The sequence below is a fragment of the Anomaloglossus baeobatrachus genome, chromosome 2, assembly GCF_048569485.1.
Source record: "Anomaloglossus baeobatrachus isolate aAnoBae1 chromosome 2, aAnoBae1.hap1, whole genome shotgun sequence".
Classification (NCBI taxonomy): Eukaryota; Metazoa; Chordata; class Amphibia; order Anura; family Aromobatidae; genus Anomaloglossus; species Anomaloglossus baeobatrachus.
Window position 1 is genome coordinate 528,068,909 of NC_134354.1, and position 19,300 is coordinate 528,088,208.

Consider the following 19,300-nt stretch of genomic DNA (forward strand, 5'->3'; position numbering starts at 1 on the left):
GTATAACATCTCTTAGAAGAGCATTTGTCTCCAGTCGGCTGAAAGTCCCAATCTGCCACCATGAATTTATTGATTCCTTTTCAGTCCTTATATATTTGATATTTAAAACTTATTATACGCTGATGAGTTGGTGGCTCGTTATGGGGCATTGTTTTCCCCATACTTCTCGTCCCACTAATTAAGTAAGCAGTCCTTTGTGGACGAGTGACATGATTTGCAGAGCCTCGTCCCCACCATCTCTCTGGCAATGCGCAGTGAATGCAGCTGTACGCTCCCCAGCTTCATCATCACGCTGCGAATGCACAGGATAGCAGCAGTCATCACTTTTAATGTAGGCAATTGACCTTTTATCTCTAGGAAGCATTTCTGTCTTCATTGTAAAACATATTATTGGTATTTAGGAAGCTCTTTATTTTATTTTCTTTCTTCCAAAACAAACAGCATCAAAAGCTAAGAAGTCATCACAGTTTTCTGGGAAGATTACTGTCAAGGCAAAAGAGAAGAGTTACTCAAAACTTGAAATTCCCTATCAAGCAGAAGTATTAGATGGGTGAGTGAAGATAATGCTGGCCATTATAGCCTCTAGATAAAGGGTACATATAGTAGACTACGTTATGATTTAAGTACAGTGTTCCTATTGTAGTTCTCTTTCTAGTATATATAGTATGAGAGCATTTTAGAACCTTGCCCATGCCAAAGTTTTGTGGTAAATATTTGTTTTCCCTAATCTGGATAATTTTCCAATTATTGTCTTCAGGTCATTAACTATTGCCATTAACCTGTGTGTGTCATGTACATTTGGCTTAGGTACCTGGGATTTGATCATGCAGCCACGTTATTTCACATCCGGGATAGTCCATCAGATCCAGTGGAAAGGCCCATCTTCTTGACAAACACCTTTAGCTTTGCTGTACTTATCCATGATGTCCTGTTACCAGAAGATGCAAAGTCAATGTTTAAAGTAAGTATAAAGTATACTACTAATATGTACGGTATATGTGTGTGCAATATGTGTTTGTGTGTATGTATATGCACGGATGATATGTGTATATACTGTGTGCGTGTGTGTATGTATGTGTATGTGTGTGTGTGTGTGTGTGTATATAATATATATGTATATGTATATATATACATATACATATATATATATATATACATATACATACATATATATATATATATATATATATATATATATATATATATATATATATATATATATATATGTGTGTATATATATATATGTGTGTATATATATATATGTGTGTATATATATATATGTGTATATATATATATGTATATATATATATATGTGTGTATATATATATGTGTGTATATATATATGTGTGTATATATATATGTATATATGTATATGTATATGTATGTATATATATATATATATATATGTATGTATATATTATACATATATATAGATAGATAGATAGATATATAATATAATATAATATATATATATAGATATATATAATAGCATATAGATATATGTTTATAATTTATGCAATTTATATAATGCATTTTAGCAATCATTCTGTTTAACTCTTCTTTTCCTTTAATTTTTCTCACAAATGCAGATCCAAAATTTTAGTTCAAACATATTACTTTCTCCTGGAGAATCAAGATATGTCTTTTCATTAAAGTTCACACCATCAACATCTTCTGTTCACATAGACAGCAATATTTTACTTATCACCAACGCATCAAAATTTCACCTCCCTATACGAGCGTATACAGGGTTTTTAGATGTGAGTATCCTGATTTAATTCTACTTTTCGTTTCAGACTGTTCTGTGAGCCTTAGGCCTGATTCACACATACATGTGTCGCTGTCCGAGTAAGGACCACAATGCACACACTGGCCTCGGGTTTCCTGACAAAGTTTGATAGCCTCATATATGCCTATGAGACATTCGAGCTTGGATTGAGTGAACTACAGACTATGACACAGATGTGTGAATGCCGTCTTTGCCACTTATACAGATTTACAATGATTAATCTCCCTTTACATTGCTCATTTTACAAATGGGGTTGGATAAACCTTAGAACCCAGTTAGCAAATCTTTATCCCTCAATAATGTATGGTGATCTGTAGCAAAAATCAATGTAATTTACAGTTCTACCAACTTAAAAAAATACTTAGTCATTTTTTGTTTAGATGTCTCATGTCCCCTTTGGTTTTGCCACTCTGCTGCTGGGAGCAGCTTTGAGCAGAATGGGTCTACTCGCACCTCTGGCAGCTGAAAGTATTCCCTTACCTTTCCTAGATATATATGTTGTGGGATCTAGAATAGTGACGGTATATACTGTGTGATATCTGCAGAAAGCTATTTGACTGCTCAGATCACACATTGCTATACACTTTGAACGCCAAGTAGTGCCCTATTATGTAAGGAAGTACAATAACTGTTCACTGGAAAATGTATGGCAATATGATTTTTTTTTAATCAGATACATTTTTATTTTTCACCAAGTATACAAAACATGTGTTATATGTCAGCAATAACGAGCAGAATATCCCCTCCCCCTCCCCTTTATGGCAATATGAATTTTAACTTTTCGTTTATGTGACCTGTAATGATTGAATGATTTGTAATGGCTAGTCATCGAAAATAATACTTGCCATCAATCATTTGAATTGTATACGTAACATTAACAGAATCCATTTCTAGAATGTCATTTCTGACAAGTTTTGCTCTTTGAACTATTTGTTGTCTGTGTGGGATCACTTTTGTATATTGAGTGGGTTGGAGAAAGCGGAGGGGATTTTCAGACAATTGGCCCCCTGTCTTGTATATGTTTCACACTGGATATTGTAACGCCTCTGATAGTGATTCATTGTGAAACTTTGAAAAGTGGGGGAGCGTCCGGTCACAAACTATTGTTAGGGTCCATATATTACAGTCATTTATAAGTTATGGCCTCAGTCTCAGCATATGTAGAATATAGAAAGTTGTAGGGCACAATATATTTATAAATGTTTACATGAAACTAATTCATAATTACAAAAAACTACATAATTTGTCAGTTTACATTTTTTTTGCACTATAAAATCTTTTACCTTTTCTTTTTTAATATCTCTTATAGTATTTTGTTTTGCCACCTAAACCAGAAGGACGGTTTCTAGAATTTGGTATCCTAAGTGCAACAGAATCCAGCAGTCTTCTCATAGCGCTAATAAATAATAACCCCATAGAGGTAAGATACAAGGGTTACATTGTCACTTCATTCGTCATAAATTGTATTGATATGGAAATCATTACAGCAGTGTCATGACTTCATCTATAATGGATGTAATGACCCTGACATGGAGTCCAAATACAGATGGAACATTAATACCATTTCTGCTGCCAATCTAGATTAGGAGTAGGAACTTCAGTTTTTAGTGCCAGTCTTCCTTACATTTGTTAAATTAGGTGGCCACCCAACATTTCATGTAAGTGGTCTCTTATGGGTGTGTATGGACACATGTGGATTCCCAGATGCACTGTGATGGGAAACCTTTTGAGCTAGCCCTTTAAGTAGGCCTACAGTCTTGTCATTCTTTCGATCAGTGGTGGTCTGCACAGGTGCATCCCATTGATCAAGAAATGATTACTTATTCCTGAGAAATACAATCTGTTTTACTGGTGGCTGCCCCTTAAACAGTTGAGTTCTTTAGATTGAGTTTATTGGAATATTGTGATAAGAATGTCCTCGCTACTATTAACTAGTTGCATATTTCTTTGTCGCTCCATTGGGAGACCCAGACAATTGGGTGTATAGCTTCTGCCTCCGGAGGCCACACAAAGTATTACACTTTAAAAAGTGTAACCCCTCCCCTCTGCCTATACACCCTCCCGTGCATCACGGGCTCCTCAGTTTTAAGCTTTGTGTGGAAGGAGGCACACATCCACTCATGCTCCCATTTTAGTCAGCAGCAGCTGCTGATTTTATCGGTTGGAAGAAAAGAGGGCCCCCACAGGGCCCCCGGCATGCTCCCTTCTCACCCCACTAAGTCGGCGGTGCTGTTAAGGTTGAGGTACCCATTGCGGGTACAGAGGCTGGAGCCACATGCCGTTATCCTTCACCATCCCTTAGAGGCTCTGGGAGAAGTGGGATCCTAACCGGTCATCCATTCACTGGGACCGGGCTCCCTCCGCAGCCCCTGTGGGAATCTGCCGGACAGGAGTCTTTGTATCCTCAGGGACAGGGCCCTGCATCTAAAGGTACTCTGTGTCCCCATGGGGACGGTGCATGGAGCGCTTGTTTCACAGACGCTGCAGCAGCTGCTGGTTTTGTGACGACCGGGACTTCCGCGCCTGTTTGTCGGCCGCGGTATTAAATTTAGTCCCCGGCTTCATTGCGGCCTAGTACCATAACTCCCGCCCCCGGGCCTGCCAGTCAGGGGTAAGGGCGGGACGGTCGACCTGGCGTCGGCAGTGAGGGCTGGAGCATACTTTAGGTTTCCTCCCCCCCCCTCACTGATCACTATGGGGCACCAGTTTCCCACACTTTACTAGTCGCCGCCCACGGCTCCCTCCTCCCCTGAGAGCTCCGGCAGCCATTTTTACACATTCTGCCGGTGGAGGATTTCAGGAACGAGCTCTGCAGCTCTGGGAGACCTAAGGCAGGGAATCTGGTGGACACTCACCGCTTTGGGTGGTCGGTAAGCCACACCGGTCACCCGGTGCTGGTCCCCCTAGGGTGCCGGAGCGTAATATAATATATTTTCTCTGTTCGGCCGGGTTGTTTTGCTTTTGGCTATATACCCTCAGTGATCACTCTCCTAGGAGACAACAGCATGTCGTCCACAAGGAGCAAGGACGCTAAGGCAAAAGGTTTTTTTGCAACCTGTACCTCTTGTGCGGCTATGTTACCTGCAGGTTACACCTACCCTCACTGTGAGCAATGCTCGACCCCTGTTTTGCTTGCTCAGCCGGAGCCTCGGTCACTAGTGGGCCCCTCGGCTCAGGCAGACCCTCCTGCTTCCCCTGTCCAGGCGGCAGGGACAGAGTTTGCAGTTTTTGCTGAGAAACTCTGAGTCGCTTTCACAGTCCATGGCTCAGTCTATGGACAAATGGTCTGCCAAGCTACTAGAAGCCTTGCAGTCCAAACCGGTCCTTACACAGGCCCCGGGCACTGTTGGATCATCGCCTCCAGGCCCCTCTCGGTCTGCGCCGCAGCGTGCTCCCGGGGTGGCCCCTAGGTCTCACGTGGAGGACTCCGGCACGGACCACAGTCCCAGACCGGCTAAGCGGGCTCGCTGGGAATCTTCCCCGACTTCCTCACGCTGCTCGGGGTCTCAGCTTGAGGATTCTCTGGAGGATGAGGCGGACGTCGCAGCTCAGGGCTCTGACCCTGACGTTGCTCTCAATCTTGATACACCTGAAGGGGACGCCATAGTAAATGACCTTATCTCGTCCATCAACCAGGTGTTGGATCTCTCTCCCCCGCCTCCACCTGTAGAGGAGTCGGCTTCTCAGCAGGAGAAACACCAGTTTAGGTTTCCCAAACGTACACGGAGTGCGTTTTTCGATCACTCTAACTTCAGAGATGCTGTCCAGAAGCACAGAGCATCTCCGGACAAGCGCTTTACTAAACGCCTTAATGACACACGTTATCCCTTCCCCCCTGACGTAGTTAAGGGTTGGGCTCAATGTCCCAAGGTGGATCCTCCAGTCTCTAGACTGGCGGCTAGATCTGTAGTATCAGTTGCAGATGGCTCATCGCTCAAGGATGCCACTGACAGGCAGATAGAGCTCCTGGTGAAATCCATCTATGAAGCCACAGGCGCGTCTTTTGCCCCGGCCTTTGCAGCCGTGTGGGCACTCCAAGCTATCTCAGCTTGTCTGTCTGAGATTAATGCGGTCACACGTACCTCTGCTCCGCAAGTTGCGTCTTTGACTTCTCAGGCGTCGGCTTTTTCGTCCTACGCCATGAACACCGTCCTGGACTCTGCTAGCCGTACAGCGGTAGCATCCGCTAATTCGGTGGCAGTCCGCAGGGCCATGTGGCTACGCGAATGGAAGGCAGACTCTGCTTCCAAGAAGTTCTTAACCGGTTTGCCGTTTTCTGGCGACCGATTGTTTGGCGAACGATTGGATGAAATTATGAAGGAATCCAAGGGAAAGGACTTGTCCTTACCCCAGTCCAAACCGAAGAGACCTCAGCAACGGAAAATACAACCGAGGTTTCGGTCCTTTCAGCCCTCAGCCAAGTCCCACAGGCATGTGAGCACCAGAAGGTTTCGGATGGAATCTCTCCGCTCGGTCATCGCTTCGATGTCACAAGGAGACTTCCTAGCATCAATCGACATGTGCCGATCGCACCCGAGCATCAACTCTTCCTGCGTTTCGCCATCGGGGACGAACACCTTCAGTTCGTGGCACTGCCTTTCGGACTGGCGACAGCCCCACGGGTCTTCACCAAGGTCATGGCATCCGTTGTGGCGGTCCTACACTCTTAGGGCCACTCGGTGATCCCTTACTTAGACGATCTCCTAGTCAGGGCACCCTCCCGGGTGGCGTGGCAACACAGCCTGACCGTCGCTCTGGCTCCAGCGGTTCGGGTGGATCATCAACTTCCCAAAGTCCAAGTTGACACCGACCCAATCACTGACTTACCTCGGGATGGAGTTTCATACTCACTCAGCGGTAGTCAAGCTACCGCTGGACAAACAGCTTTCGCTGCAGACAGGGGTGCAATCTCTTCTTCGGGGTCAGTCACACCCCTTGAGGCGCCTCATGCACTTCCTGGGGAAGATGGTGGCAGCAATGGAGGCAGTGCCCTTCGCGCAGTTCCATCTGCGCCCACTCCAATGGGACATTCTCCGCAAATGGGACAGGAGGTCGACGTCCCTCGACAGGAACGTCTCTCTTTCCCTTGCAGCCAAAACCTCTCTTCAGTGGTGGCTTCTTCACACTTCTCTATCGCAGGGAAAATCCTTCCTGCCCCCATCCTGGGTTGTGGTCACGACGGACGCGAGCCTGTCAGGGTGGGGAGCGTTTTTTCTCCACCACAGGGCTCAGGGAACCTGGACTCGGATAGAGTCTTCCCTTCAGATCAATGTTCTGGAGATAAGGGCAGTGTATCTAGCCTTAAAGGCGTTCCATCGGTGGCTGGAGGGCAGACAGATCCGCATACAGTCGGACAACGCCACGGCGGTCGCGTACATCAACCACCAGGGCGGCACGCGCAGCCGTCAAGCCTTCCAGGAAGTCCGGCGGATTCTGCTGTGGGCGGAGGCCACAGCCTCCACCATCTCCGCAGTTCACATCCCGGGCGTAGAAAACTGGGAAGCAGACTTTCTCAGTCGTCAGGGCATGGATGCGGGGGAATGGTCTCTTCACCCAGACGTGTTTCGAGAGATCTGTCGCCGCTGGGGAACGCCGGACGTCGATCTCATGGCGTCACGGCACAACAACAAGGCCCCGGCCTTCATGGCACGTTCTCAAGATCACAGAGCTCTGGTGGCGGACGCGTTAGTTCAGGATTGGTCGCAGTTTCGACTCCCTTATGTGTTTCCTCCTCTGGCGATGTTGCCCAGAGTGTTACGCAAGATCAGATCCGACTGTCGTCGCACCATTCTCGTCGCTCCAGATTGGCCGAGGCGGTCGTGGTATCCGGATCTGTGGCATCTCACAGTGGGTCAGCCGTGGGCGCTTCCAGACCGCACAGACCTGCTGTCACAAGGGCCGTTTTTTCCATCTGAATTCTGCGGCCCTCAACCTGACTGTGTGGCCATTGAGTCCTGGCTCCTAGCGTCGTCGGGTTTATCGCAGGATGTCATTGCCACTATGAGACAGGCCAGGAAACCAACGTCCGCCAAGATCTATTACAGGTCGTGGCGGATCTTCTTGTCCTGGTGCTCTGATAAGGGTTTTACTCCCTGGCCTTTTGCCTTACCCATTTTTCTTTCATTCCTTCAATCCGGAATGGACAAGGGTTTGTCACTCTGCTCTCTCAAGGGACAAGTATCAGCGCTCTAAGTATTTTTTCAAGAGCGCCTGGCAAGGCTTCCGCAGGTCCGCACGTTCCTGCAGGGAGTTTGCCACATAGTTCCACCCTACAAGCGTCCGCTGGAACCCTGGGACCTTAACAGGGTGTTAATGGCTCTTCAAAAACCACCTTTCGAGCCGCTGAGGGATGTCTCTTTATCACGTCTTTCGCAGAAGGTGGCTTTTCTTGTGGCAATTACTTCACTCCGAAGAGTGTCGGAGCTTGCAGCGCTGTCATGCAAATCTCCTTTCCTGGTTTTTCACCAGGATATGGTGGTTCTGCGTCCTATCCCGGAGTTTCTCCCTAAGGTGGTATCTCCTTTTCATCTCAATCAGGATATCTCCTTACCGTCTTTTTGCCCTCATCCAGTTCACTAGTGTGAAAAGGATTTGCACTCTTTGGATCTGGTGAGAGCACTCCGTTTCTACGTGTCTCGCACGGCGCCCCTGCGCCGTTCTGATGCGCTCTTTGTCCTTGTCGCTGGCCAGCGTAAGGGTTCGCAGGCTTCCAAGTCAACCTTGGCTCGGTGGATCAAGGAACCGATTCTTGAAGCCTACCGTTCTTCGGGGCTTCCTCTTCCTTCGGGGCTGAAAGCCCATTCTACCAGAGCCGTGGGTGTGTCCTGGGCATTGCGACACCGGGATACGGCTCAGCAGTTGTGTCAGGCAGCTACCTGGTCTAGTCTGCACACCTTCACAAAACACTATCAAGTGCATACCTATGCTTCGGCAGATGCCAGTCTAGGTAGGCGAGTCCTTCAGGCGGCGGTTGCCCACCTGTAAGAGGGGGCCGTTTTTCGACTCTCTGTTATTGAGGTATTCTTTTACCCACCCAGTGACTGCTTTTGGACGTCCCAATTGTCTGGGTCTCCCAATGGAGCGACAAAGAAGAAGGGAATTTTGTTTACTTACCGTAAATTCCTTTTCTTCTAGCTCCTATTGGGAGACCCAGCACCCGCCCCTGTTTCCTTCGGGCTGTTTGTTCTTTAGTGTACACATGTTGTTCATGTTGAATTGTTCCTTTGGTTCATGGTTTTCAGTTCTCCGAACATCCTTCGGATTGAATTTACCTTAGACCAATTTATAAGTTTCCTCCTTCCTGCTTTTGCACCAAACTGAGGAGCCCGTGATGCACGGGAGGGTGTATAGGCAGAGGGGAGGGGTTACACTTTTTAAAGTGTAATACTTTGTGTGGCCTCCGGAGGCAGAAGCTATACACCCAATTGTCTGGGTCTCCCAATAGGAGCTAGAAGAAAAGGAATTTACGGTAAGTAAACAAAATTCCCTTCTTTCTCTTTATAGTTGGCCATAAAAAACTGGCATGTCATTGGAGACAGTCTTGCCATAGAACTTCTAGTAACGGAAAAAGGAAACCGGAGCAGTATAATAGCAAGCCTTCAAGAGATTGAAAACGCCACTGCATCTGACCTCACTTCAGTAAGTAACCTTTTCTTTTTTTCCCATTTTCAGTGCATTCTTTTTTTTTTCTTTTCTTAAATAAAAAGATATTTAAAAAAAAAAACTATGACAAGTTGATACAAGTGGCTTTATATTTTTGCCAGTAATGAAATGCCTTTTTGTTTCCAGGTTATATTAACTTCAGGTTATTATGCAGTGTTTCGTGTGACACTGACAGCGAAAGAACTTGAAGGATTCTATGATGGCGGCATCCAGATAACCACAGATTATGAGGTGTTGTGAAATAGTTTCTTACATAACTTGTTGTTTGTTGAGTCAATGGCCGAGTTGATATCTGTAGCAGGATGGATCTTCATGGTTTTGTGGCTTCCAATATAAATAGAATTGACACCAATTTTATACTGAAGCCTACTTGTGGTTAAATTCATAGTATGATTTAAAACAAAGCTCTTTCATTGAACACAAGGTAGTCCAGGTTAAAGGGGTTGTCCTGGATATTTTAAAAAATGGCTGCTTTAAGAAACCGTGCCACCACTGGCAATGACTTGTCTGGTATTGGGTTAAAAGTGCTGAAAGAAACAGTAAGCTCAAATAGGGTTTTATCCCAAAACACTGTCAGAAAAGGTGCTGTACGGGCAGACTCACCTGGTGTGGATGTGAGAGTCACAACCACTGTAATGGCATAAATACGACTGCAGCAGAACCTACGTGGAGATGCAGATCAAATATGGAGAGAAAAGGGTTAATAAACCGCGCTGCCATAGAAAGGAGGATCCATGTAGAAGGAATGATTTTGTCTATACATTTCAAAGCCTTATGAATTCTTCCTCAGGACAATTTGTATATGGAAGAAGCCGTAAGGCTTTGAAACACGAAGACAAAATCATTCCTTATATATGGATCCTCCTTTCTACGGCAGCGAGGCTTATTAACCCTTTTCTCTCCATATTTGAACTACTTGTCTTGTATTGGATCATGGTCTCATTAAACTGCAGGGAGCAGAGTTGCAATGTCATTGACAACCCATGGTCAGGGGTGGCACTCTTTCTGAATGAAAGCAGCCATGTTTTTCTAATCCTAGACAATTGCATTGTCACTACATTGCCGAGATATTCTCATTTATTTCTTCTGGAGCGCACAGTATGTGAAATGCCTGATTGAGGCCTAAGCCACACGGCAAGAAAATCGGTGCGAGTGGAGTGCGATAAAACATCACATTCCACTTGGACCAATTCTAGCCTGTGTGTCACACATGAGCGATTAATTTTCTCGGGCCTAATCGGACCGACAAAAAAAATCGCAGCATGCTGAGATTGTAAGGCGAGACTCATTTCTCTCACACCCATTCAAGTGAATGGGGCGAGAGAAAAATTGCACTGCACTCGCGGTACACCGCGCGTGCAGAGCGAGAACCGCAATAGACGGCTACGGAGGAGAGAGGGAGAGAAATCCCTCCCTCCCCTCCTTCGCAGTGCTGGCCCGCCCCTCCTGAGAGCTGGCCCGCCCCCCGCAGCTGAGGTCCGCTCGCACAGTCGGACCTCAGTCGCATGGATACTAGCATGACTGTGCTGCCAGCGCGAGCCAAGTGTCATGCGAGCATTGCAGTAGTGCCCCGTGTGGCCCCAGCCTTACAGTCCAACTGGGAGTGTCGATGGTCTTTCCTTGGTGGGTGCGCTTTTACCCTTCCCTCTCAGACACTACTAATAACAGCTTGGCAGGTTTTAATCTGATAGACTGCTAGATCAGCTGCTAAACTGTGATTGGCAGCATCAGGTAGGGAGGTGTTAGGCTATGTGCGCACGCTGCGTTTTTTTGACGCTGCGTTTTTGTACGTTTTTGTCCGCTAAAAACGCACAAACGCACCCGCGTCGAAAAACGCGTCAAAAATCGCATGCATTTTTACCGCAATTTGGTGCGTTTTTCCTGCGTTTTTGATTTCTGCGTTTTGCTGCGTTTTTCCAATGCATTGCATGGGCAGAAAACGCAGAAAAACGCAGGAAAGAATTGACATGTCCATTTTTTTCTTTTTAAGCTCAAAAACGCAGCTTAAAAAAACAGTTGTGTGCGGACAGCAAAAATGAAAACTCATAGACTTTGCTGGGGAAGCAAAGTCATGCAGTTTTGAGGCCAAAAACGCACCCGAAAAACGCCGCGAAAAACGCACTGTGCGCACATAGCCTTAAAGCTCACTTTCCCAGAGAAAACTGTGAAGAAACGCCCAGTTGGCTGCAAAGCAGAGATGTCACATAGTGCGCTCCAGAAGAAACAAATACGAATCGAGTTACACAGTGCAAAATGGAAGATAGAAGTAGAATCGGGGCAGTTCAGCGATTTTTTTTTTTTTTTTTTTTTTTTTTTTTTTTTTTTTTTTTTTTTTTTTTTTTGTTCAGCTCTTTACAGGTGTTCTTTCAATTGGACAATTACGAAATACCCCAAAACTCTTAATTACTTTTAGACTTTACCTAACTGACCTGAATCTTTTTAATATTATTTCCTCCTCCAATTGTTTTCTTGTCTTACATAAAATCTTTTTTAACATATCAATATTTAGAATACGAGTTGAAAGGCCAGAGTGTTTGGTGACTAACACTTATAATGCTGTCTGTCTTCCACAGATATTGACTGTCCCTGTAAAGGCTGTTATAGCTGTGGGGTCTTTAACCTGCTCTCCGAATTACATTACTCTTCCAGCTTCCTTTCCGGTAAGATATTAGGGCGTTTTTTCCTGCCACATACACTAATACTTTTAACAGGAAAGATCCCCCCCCAAAACACAAACCAATTTTATTGTCTCCATTTTATTGTTGCAGGGAAAATTAGTACATCAGAGTTTGAATATTATGAGTTCCTTCTCACAGAAGGTGAAATTACAGCAAATTCGCTCCTTATCGGAGGACGTCAGATTTTTTTATAAGCGTTTGAGGAGCAATAAGGATGAATTAGAGCCTGGAAAAAAATCAAAGGTATAAATTTACAAATACTGCAAGTTTGTGTAATATTCCAGTGTAACGCGAATACCGTATTTTTTGGATTAGAAGACTCACTTTTCCTCCCAAAAATTGGGCAGGAAAATGAGTGGTGCGTCTTATAATCTGAATGTAGCTTACCGGGGGTGGTGGAGAAAGGGTTACAGGTGGCGGAGGAGATGCTGCGGGCGGCAGGCTGCGCTGTGGCTTATTGAGGGTGGCAGGCTTGGTGCTGTGGCCAGTGAGGCAGGGGCTGCTGTTGGCGGTGCCGGCTTTAAATAATGGCGGCTGGAGTTGGCGCGTGCGTAGATGGAGCTCTTTATGGCTCAAAATCTAATCTGCACGTGCCGCCTCCAGCCTATTGATTCCCTGCAGTGGACTGAAGGAAAATGGCGCCCGAAGATGGCTCATGCACAGATGAGATCTCTGCTTGCCATTTCTTTGAAGTCCGCACCGCCAACAGCTTCTGGATGCTCCTCCTGCCTCACAGTGCCCGGAGCGAGCATCTGGGAAACAATTGTCCTGCTCCACCACTGCCCCGGTCTCCTGTGACCCTGCTCCACCACCACTGCTGCCCCCCTCCAATAAGACAGCACCGGATTATAAGATGGACACCCCCCCCTTTTTTTTTTTTTTTCTCTTCTCCTCTAAATTTGGGGTCTGTCTTATAATCCAGTGCGTCTTATCAGTAATTACACCGACTAATGGAAGCTGCTCTATGTTCTTGCTAAAGTGCCATAAATTGTCTACAAATAATGATGAATTTAATTCTAAAATATTGGTAATTTGCATGAAAAAAATATCTGTACTTTTAAACTGTAAAAAGTACAAAACAAAATAACAGGTGTGTACAAGTGTGTATAGTTACAATATTAGGCAGATACATAAGGGAATGAGCCAGTTTAGTAGGAACCTGTTTTTCTGATTTCCGTTTTTTCTTTACTTTGCAGATAGCCAATATATATTTTGATGCTGCTTCACATTGTGGTGACCACTGTTATGTTGGACTTCCATTTTTATTAAAAAGTAAGTGATGTTTGTGGGAGGGTAGATGTTTCTTCTATTCTTTATAGTAGTTTAGTTACAGTAGTTAAGTCCCTACTTGTTATTATGCTAGAAGGCTTTTCTTTGTCGCTCCATTGGGAGACCCAGACAATTGGGTGTATAGGTACTGCCTCCGGAGGCCACACAAAGTATTACACTTTAAAAAGTGTAACCCCTCCCCTCTGCCTATACACCCTCCCGTGCATCACGGACTCCTCAGTTTTTATGCTTTGTGTTGAAGGAGGCACACATTCACTCATGCTCCCATTTTAGTCAGCAGCAGCTGCTGATTGTATCGGATGGAAGAAAAGAGGGCCCCCACAGGGCCCCCGGCATGCTCCCTTCTCACCCCACTAAGTCGGCGGTGTTGTTAAGGTTGAGGTACCCATTGCGGGTACACAGGCTGGAGCCACATGCAGTTTTCCTTCCCCATCCCTTAGGGGCTCTGGGAGAAGTGGGATCCTATCCGGTTATCCAGGCACTGGGACCGGGCTCCCTCCGCAGCCCCTTTGGGATTCTGACGGGCAGGAGACTGAGTATCATCAGGGACAGGGCCCTGCAACTACAGGTACTCTGTGTCCTCTTGGGGACGGTGCATGGAGCACTTTGGCCTCAGACGCTGCAGCGACTGCGGTGTTGGTATGAGACCGGGACTACTGCGCCGACCGCGCCTGCTTGCCGGCCGCGGTTTTAACTTTAGTCCCCGGCTTTTGCGGCCTAGTGACTTGAACTCCCGCCCCCGGGCCTGCCAGTCAGGGGAAAGGGTGGGACGGTCGGTCTGACGCCGACAGTGAGGGCTGGAGCACACTTAGCTGTCCTCCTCCCCCCTCACTAATCACTCTGGGGCACCAGATTCCCGCACTTTTGTAGTTACGCCCACGGCTCCCTCCTCCCCTGTGAACACCGACAGCCATGTTTTAAGCACATTCTGCCGGTGGAGGACTTCTGGCTGCAGCTCTGGGAGACCCGAGGCAGGGAATCTGGTGGCCACACACCGCTTGAGCGGTCGGTAAGCCACACCGGTCACCCGGTGCTGGTCCCCCTAGAGTGCCGAACTGTATATATATATATTTTATTTGTATACATTTTCTCGGTTCGGCTGTACTGTTAGCTTGTGGCTATATATCCCTCAGTGATCATTCTCCTGGGAGACAACAGCATGTCGTTCACAAGGAGCAAGGGTGCCAAGACACAGGGTTATTTTGCAACCTGTACCTCTTGTGCGGCTATGCTACCTGCAGGTTCCACCTACCCTCACTGTGAGCAATGCTCGGGCCCTGTGGCACTCGCTCAGCCGGAGCCTGGGGCACTGGGGGACCCTCGGCCCTGGTAGAACCGCTGGCTACCCCTGTACAGGTGGCAGGGACAGAGTTTGCAGTTTTAGCTGAGAAACTCTCTGAGTCACTTTCACAATCCATGGCTCAGTCTATAGACAAATGGTCTGCTAAGATACTAGAAGCTTTGCAGTCCAGACCGGCCCTTACACAGGCCCCGGGCACTGCAGGATTGCCCCCAGGCCCCTCTCGGTCTGCGACGAAGCGTGCTCCTGGGGTGGCCTCTAGTTATTACGTGGAGGACTCCGGCACGGACCGCAGTCCCAGACCGGCTAAGCGGGCTCGCTTAGAATCTTCCCCGACTTCATCACGCTGTTCGGGGTCTCAGCTTGAGGACTCTCTAAAGGATGAGGCGGAGGTCGCAGCCCAGGACTCTGACCCTGATGTTGCTCTCAATCTTGATACACCTGAAGGGGACGCCATAGTAAATGACCTTATAGCGTCCATCAACCAGGTGTTAGATCTTTCTCCCCCAACTCCACCTATAGAGGAGTCGGCCTCACAGCAGGAGAAGCACCAATTTAGGTTTCCCAAACGTACTCGGAGTGCTTTCTTCGATCACTCTAACTTCAGAGATGCTGTCCAGAAGCACAGGGCTTTCCCGGACAAGCGCTTTACTAAACGCCTTAATGACACACGTTATCCCTTCCCCCCTGACGTAGTTAAGGGTTGGGCTCAATGTCCCAAGGTGGATCCTCCAGTCTCTAGACTGGCGGCTAGATCCGTAGTAGCAGTGGCTGATGGTTCATCGCTCAAGGATGCCACGGACAGGCAGATAGAGCTCCTAATGAAATCCATCTATGAAGCCATAGGCGCGTCCTTTGCCCCAGCCTTTGCAGCAGTGTGGGCACTCCAGGCTATCTCAGCTTGTCTGTCTGAGATTAATGCGGTCATCCGTACCTCTGCTCCGCAAGTAGCGTCTTTGACTTCTCAGGCGTCGGTATTTTCATCCTACGCCATGAATGCTGTCCTGGACTCGGCTAGCCGTACAGCGGTAGCATCCGCCAATTCGGTGGCAGTCCGCAGGGCCATGTGGCTACGCGAATGGAAGGCAGACTCTGCTTCCAAGAAGTTCTTGACCGGTTTGCCTTTTTCTGGCGACCGATTGTTTGGCGAGCAATTGGATGAAATTATTAAGCAATCCAAGGGAAAGGACTCATCCTTACCCCAGCCCAAACCAAAGAGACCTCAGCAACGAAAAATTCAAGCGAGGTTTCGATCCTTTCGGCCCTCAGCCAGATCCCAATCCTCCTCGTCCAACAGGCCACAGAAGAGCCAGAGAAACTCTTCTGGATGGCGGTCTAAGTCACGTCCTCCAAAGACCGCCGGAGGCACCATCTCCAAGGCGGCCTCCTCATGACTTTCGGCCTCCCCAAACCGCATCCTCGGTGGGTGGCAGGCTCTCCCGCTTTTGCGACGCCTGGTGGCCACATGTCCAAGACTGATGGGTGAGGGACATTCTGTCCCACGGTTACAGGATAGAGTTCAGCTCTCGTCCTCCGACTCGTTTTTTTCAGAACATCTCCGCCCCCCGAGCGAACCGTTGCACTTTTTCAGGCGGTGGACACTCTGAAGACAGAAGGAGTTGTGATCCCCGTTCCCCTTCAGGAACGTGGTCGCGGTTTTTACTCCAACCTGTTCGTGGTGCCAAAAAAGGACGGTTCATTCCGTCCCGTTTTGGACCTCAAATTGCTCAACAGACATGTGAGAACCAGGCGGTTTCGCATGGAATCCCTCCGCTCTGTCATCGCTTCAATGTCCCAAGGAGACTTCCTAGCATCAATCGACATCAGGGATGCCTATCTCCATGTGCCGATCGCTCCAGAGCATCAACGCTTCCTGCGTTTCGCCATTGGGGACGAACACCTTCAGTTTGTGGCACTGCCTTTCGGCCTGGCGACAGCCCCACGGGTCTTCACCAAGGTCATGGCATCCGTTGTGGCAGTCCTACACTCTCAGGGCCACTCGGTGATCCCGTACTTAGACGATCTTCTAGTCAAGGCACCCTCCCGGGTGGCATGTCAATACAGTCTGACCGTTGCTCTGGAGACTCTCCAGAGGTTCGGGTGGATCATCAATTTCCCAAAGTCAAAATTGACTCCGACCCAATCACTGACTTACCTCGGGATGGAGTTTCATACTCTCTCAGCGATAGTCAAGCTACCGCTGGACAAACAGCGTTCGCTGCAAACAGGGGTGCAATCTCTCCTTCGGGCCCAGTCACACCCCTTGAGGCGCCTCATGCACTTCCTGGGGAAGATGGTGGCAGCGATGGAGGCAGTTCCCTTTGCGCAGTTTCATCTGCGTCCACTCCAATGGGACATTCTCCGCAAATGGGACAAGAGGTCGACGTCCTTAGACAGGAACGTCTCTCTTTCTCTGGCAGCCAAGACCTCTCTTCAGTGGTGGCTTCTTCCCACTTCTCTGTCGAAGGGAAAATCTTTCCTGCCCCCATCCTGGGCTGTGGTCACGACGGACGCAAGTCTGTCAGGGTGGGGAGCGGTTTTTCTCCACCACAAGGCTCAGGGAACCTGGACTCCGACAGAGTCCTCCCTTCAGATCAATGTTCTGGAGATAAGGGCAGTGTATCTAGCCCTAAAGGCTTTCCATCGGTGGCTGGAGGGCAGGCAGATCCGCATACAGTCGGACAACGCCACGGCGGTCGCGTACATCAACCACCAGGGCGGCACTCGCAGTCGTCAAGCCTTCCAAGAAGTTCGGCGGATTCTGCTGTGGGCGGAGGCCACAGCCTACACCATCTCCGCGGTTCACATCCCGGGCGTAGAAAACTGGGAAGCAGACTTTCTCAGTCGCCAGGGCATGGACGCAGGGGAATGGTCTCTTCACCCGGACGTGTTTCAAGAGATCTGTTGCCGCTGGGGAACGCCGGACGTCGATCTCATGGCGTCTCGGCACAACAACAAAGTCCCGGCATTCATGGCACGGTCTCAGGATCACAGAGCTCTGGCGGCGGACGCTTTAGTTCAGGATTGGTCGCAGTTTCGACTGCCTTATGTATTCCCTCCTCTGGCAATGCTGCCCAGAGTGTTGCGCAAGATCAGGTCCGACTGCCGCCGCGCCATCCTCGTCGCTCCAGACTGGCCGAGGAGGTCGTGGTACCCGGACCTGTGGCACCTCACGGTGGGTCAACCGTGGGCGCTCCCAGACCGACTAGACTTGCTGTCTCAAGGGCCATTTTTCCATCTGAATTCTGCGGCCCTCAACCTGACTGTGTGGCCATTGAGTCCTGGCTCCTAGCGTCCTCAGGGTTATCTCGAGGTCATTGCCACTATGAGACAGGCCAGGAAACCAACGTCAGCCAAGATCTATCACAGGGCTTGGAGGATCTTCTTAGCCTGGTGCTCTGATAAGGGGTTTACCCCCTGGCCGTTTGCCGTACCCACGTTTCTTTCCTTCCTTCAATCCGGAATGGACAAGGGTTTGTCTCTCGGCTCTCTCAAGGGACAAGTATCGGCGCTGTCCGTGTTTTTTCAAAAGCGTCTAGCCAGGCTTCCGCAGGTCCGCACGTTCCTGCAGGGAGTTTGCCACATAGTCCCACCTTACAAGCGGCCGCTGGAACCCTGGGATCTCAACAGGGTTCTACGGGCTCTTCAGAAACCACCTTTCGAGCCGCTGCGGGATGTCTCTCTATCACGTCTTTCGCAGAAGGTGGCATTTCTGGTGGCAATTACCTCACTCCGAAGAGTGTCAGAGCTTGCAGCGCTGTCATGCAAAGCCCCCTTCCTGGTATTTCACCAGGATAAGGTGGTTCTGCATCCGGTCCCGGACTTTCTCCCTAAGGTGGTGTCCCCTTTTCATCTCAATCAGGATATCTCCTTACCTTCATTTTGCCCTCATCCAATTCACCAATGTGAAAAGGATTTGCATTTGTTAGATCTAGTGAGAGCACTCCGGATCTACGTGTCTCGCACGGCGCCACTGCGGCGTTCTGATGCGCTCTTTGTCCTTGTCGCTGGCCAGCGTAAGGGGTCGCAGGCTTCCAAGTCAACCTTGGCTTGGTGGATCAAGGAACCGATTTTTGAAGCCTACCGTTCTTCTGGGCTTCCGATTCCTTCAGGGCTGAAAGCCCATTCTACCAGAGCCGTGGGTGCGTCCTGGGCATTGCGGCACCAGGCTACGGCTCGGCAGGTGTGTCAGGCGGCTACCTGGTCTAGTCTGCACACTTTCACGAAACACTATCAGGTGCATACCTATGCTTCGGCGGATGCCAGTCTAGGTAGGCGAGTCCTTCAGGCGGCGGTTGCCCACCTGTAAGAGGAGGGCCGTTGTCGGCTCTTTTTATCGGGGTATTCTTTTACCCACCCAGGGACTGCTTTTGGACGTCCCAATTGTCTGGGTCTCCCAATGGAGCGACAAAGAAGAAGGGAATTTTGTTTACTTACCGTAAATTCCTTTTCTTCTAGCTCCTATTGGGAGACCCAGCACCCGCCCCTGTTCCCTTCGGGCTGTTGTTCTTTTGTGTACACATGTTGTTCATGTTGAATTGTTCTTTTGGTTCATGGTTTTCAGTTCTCCGAACATCTTTC

General features: G+C 48.3%; 1 protein-coding gene across 5 annotated transcripts in view; it reads left to right on the forward strand.

Annotated features, from left to right (window-relative positions):
• The window catches only part of TMEM131 (transmembrane protein 131), a 252,048-nt gene that overhangs the window by 144,589 nt on the left and 88,159 nt on the right, over positions 1–19,300 (forward strand). For all 5 annotated transcript variants that reach the window (XM_075336598.1, XM_075336600.1, XM_075336599.1 and 2 more), the window contains exons 13-21: positions 442–550; positions 808–961; positions 1,590–1,760; positions 3,099–3,209; positions 9,293–9,427; positions 9,578–9,682; positions 12,025–12,111; positions 12,220–12,372; positions 13,326–13,401. In XM_075336598.1, the coding sequence (XP_075192713.1) occupies positions 442–550; positions 808–961; positions 1,590–1,760; positions 3,099–3,209; positions 9,293–9,427; positions 9,578–9,682; positions 12,025–12,111; positions 12,220–12,372; positions 13,326–13,401 (1,101 nt within the window). The remainder of the gene's footprint in view (positions 1–441; positions 551–807; positions 962–1,589; positions 1,761–3,098; positions 3,210–9,292; positions 9,428–9,577; positions 9,683–12,024; positions 12,112–12,219; positions 12,373–13,325; positions 13,402–19,300) is intronic.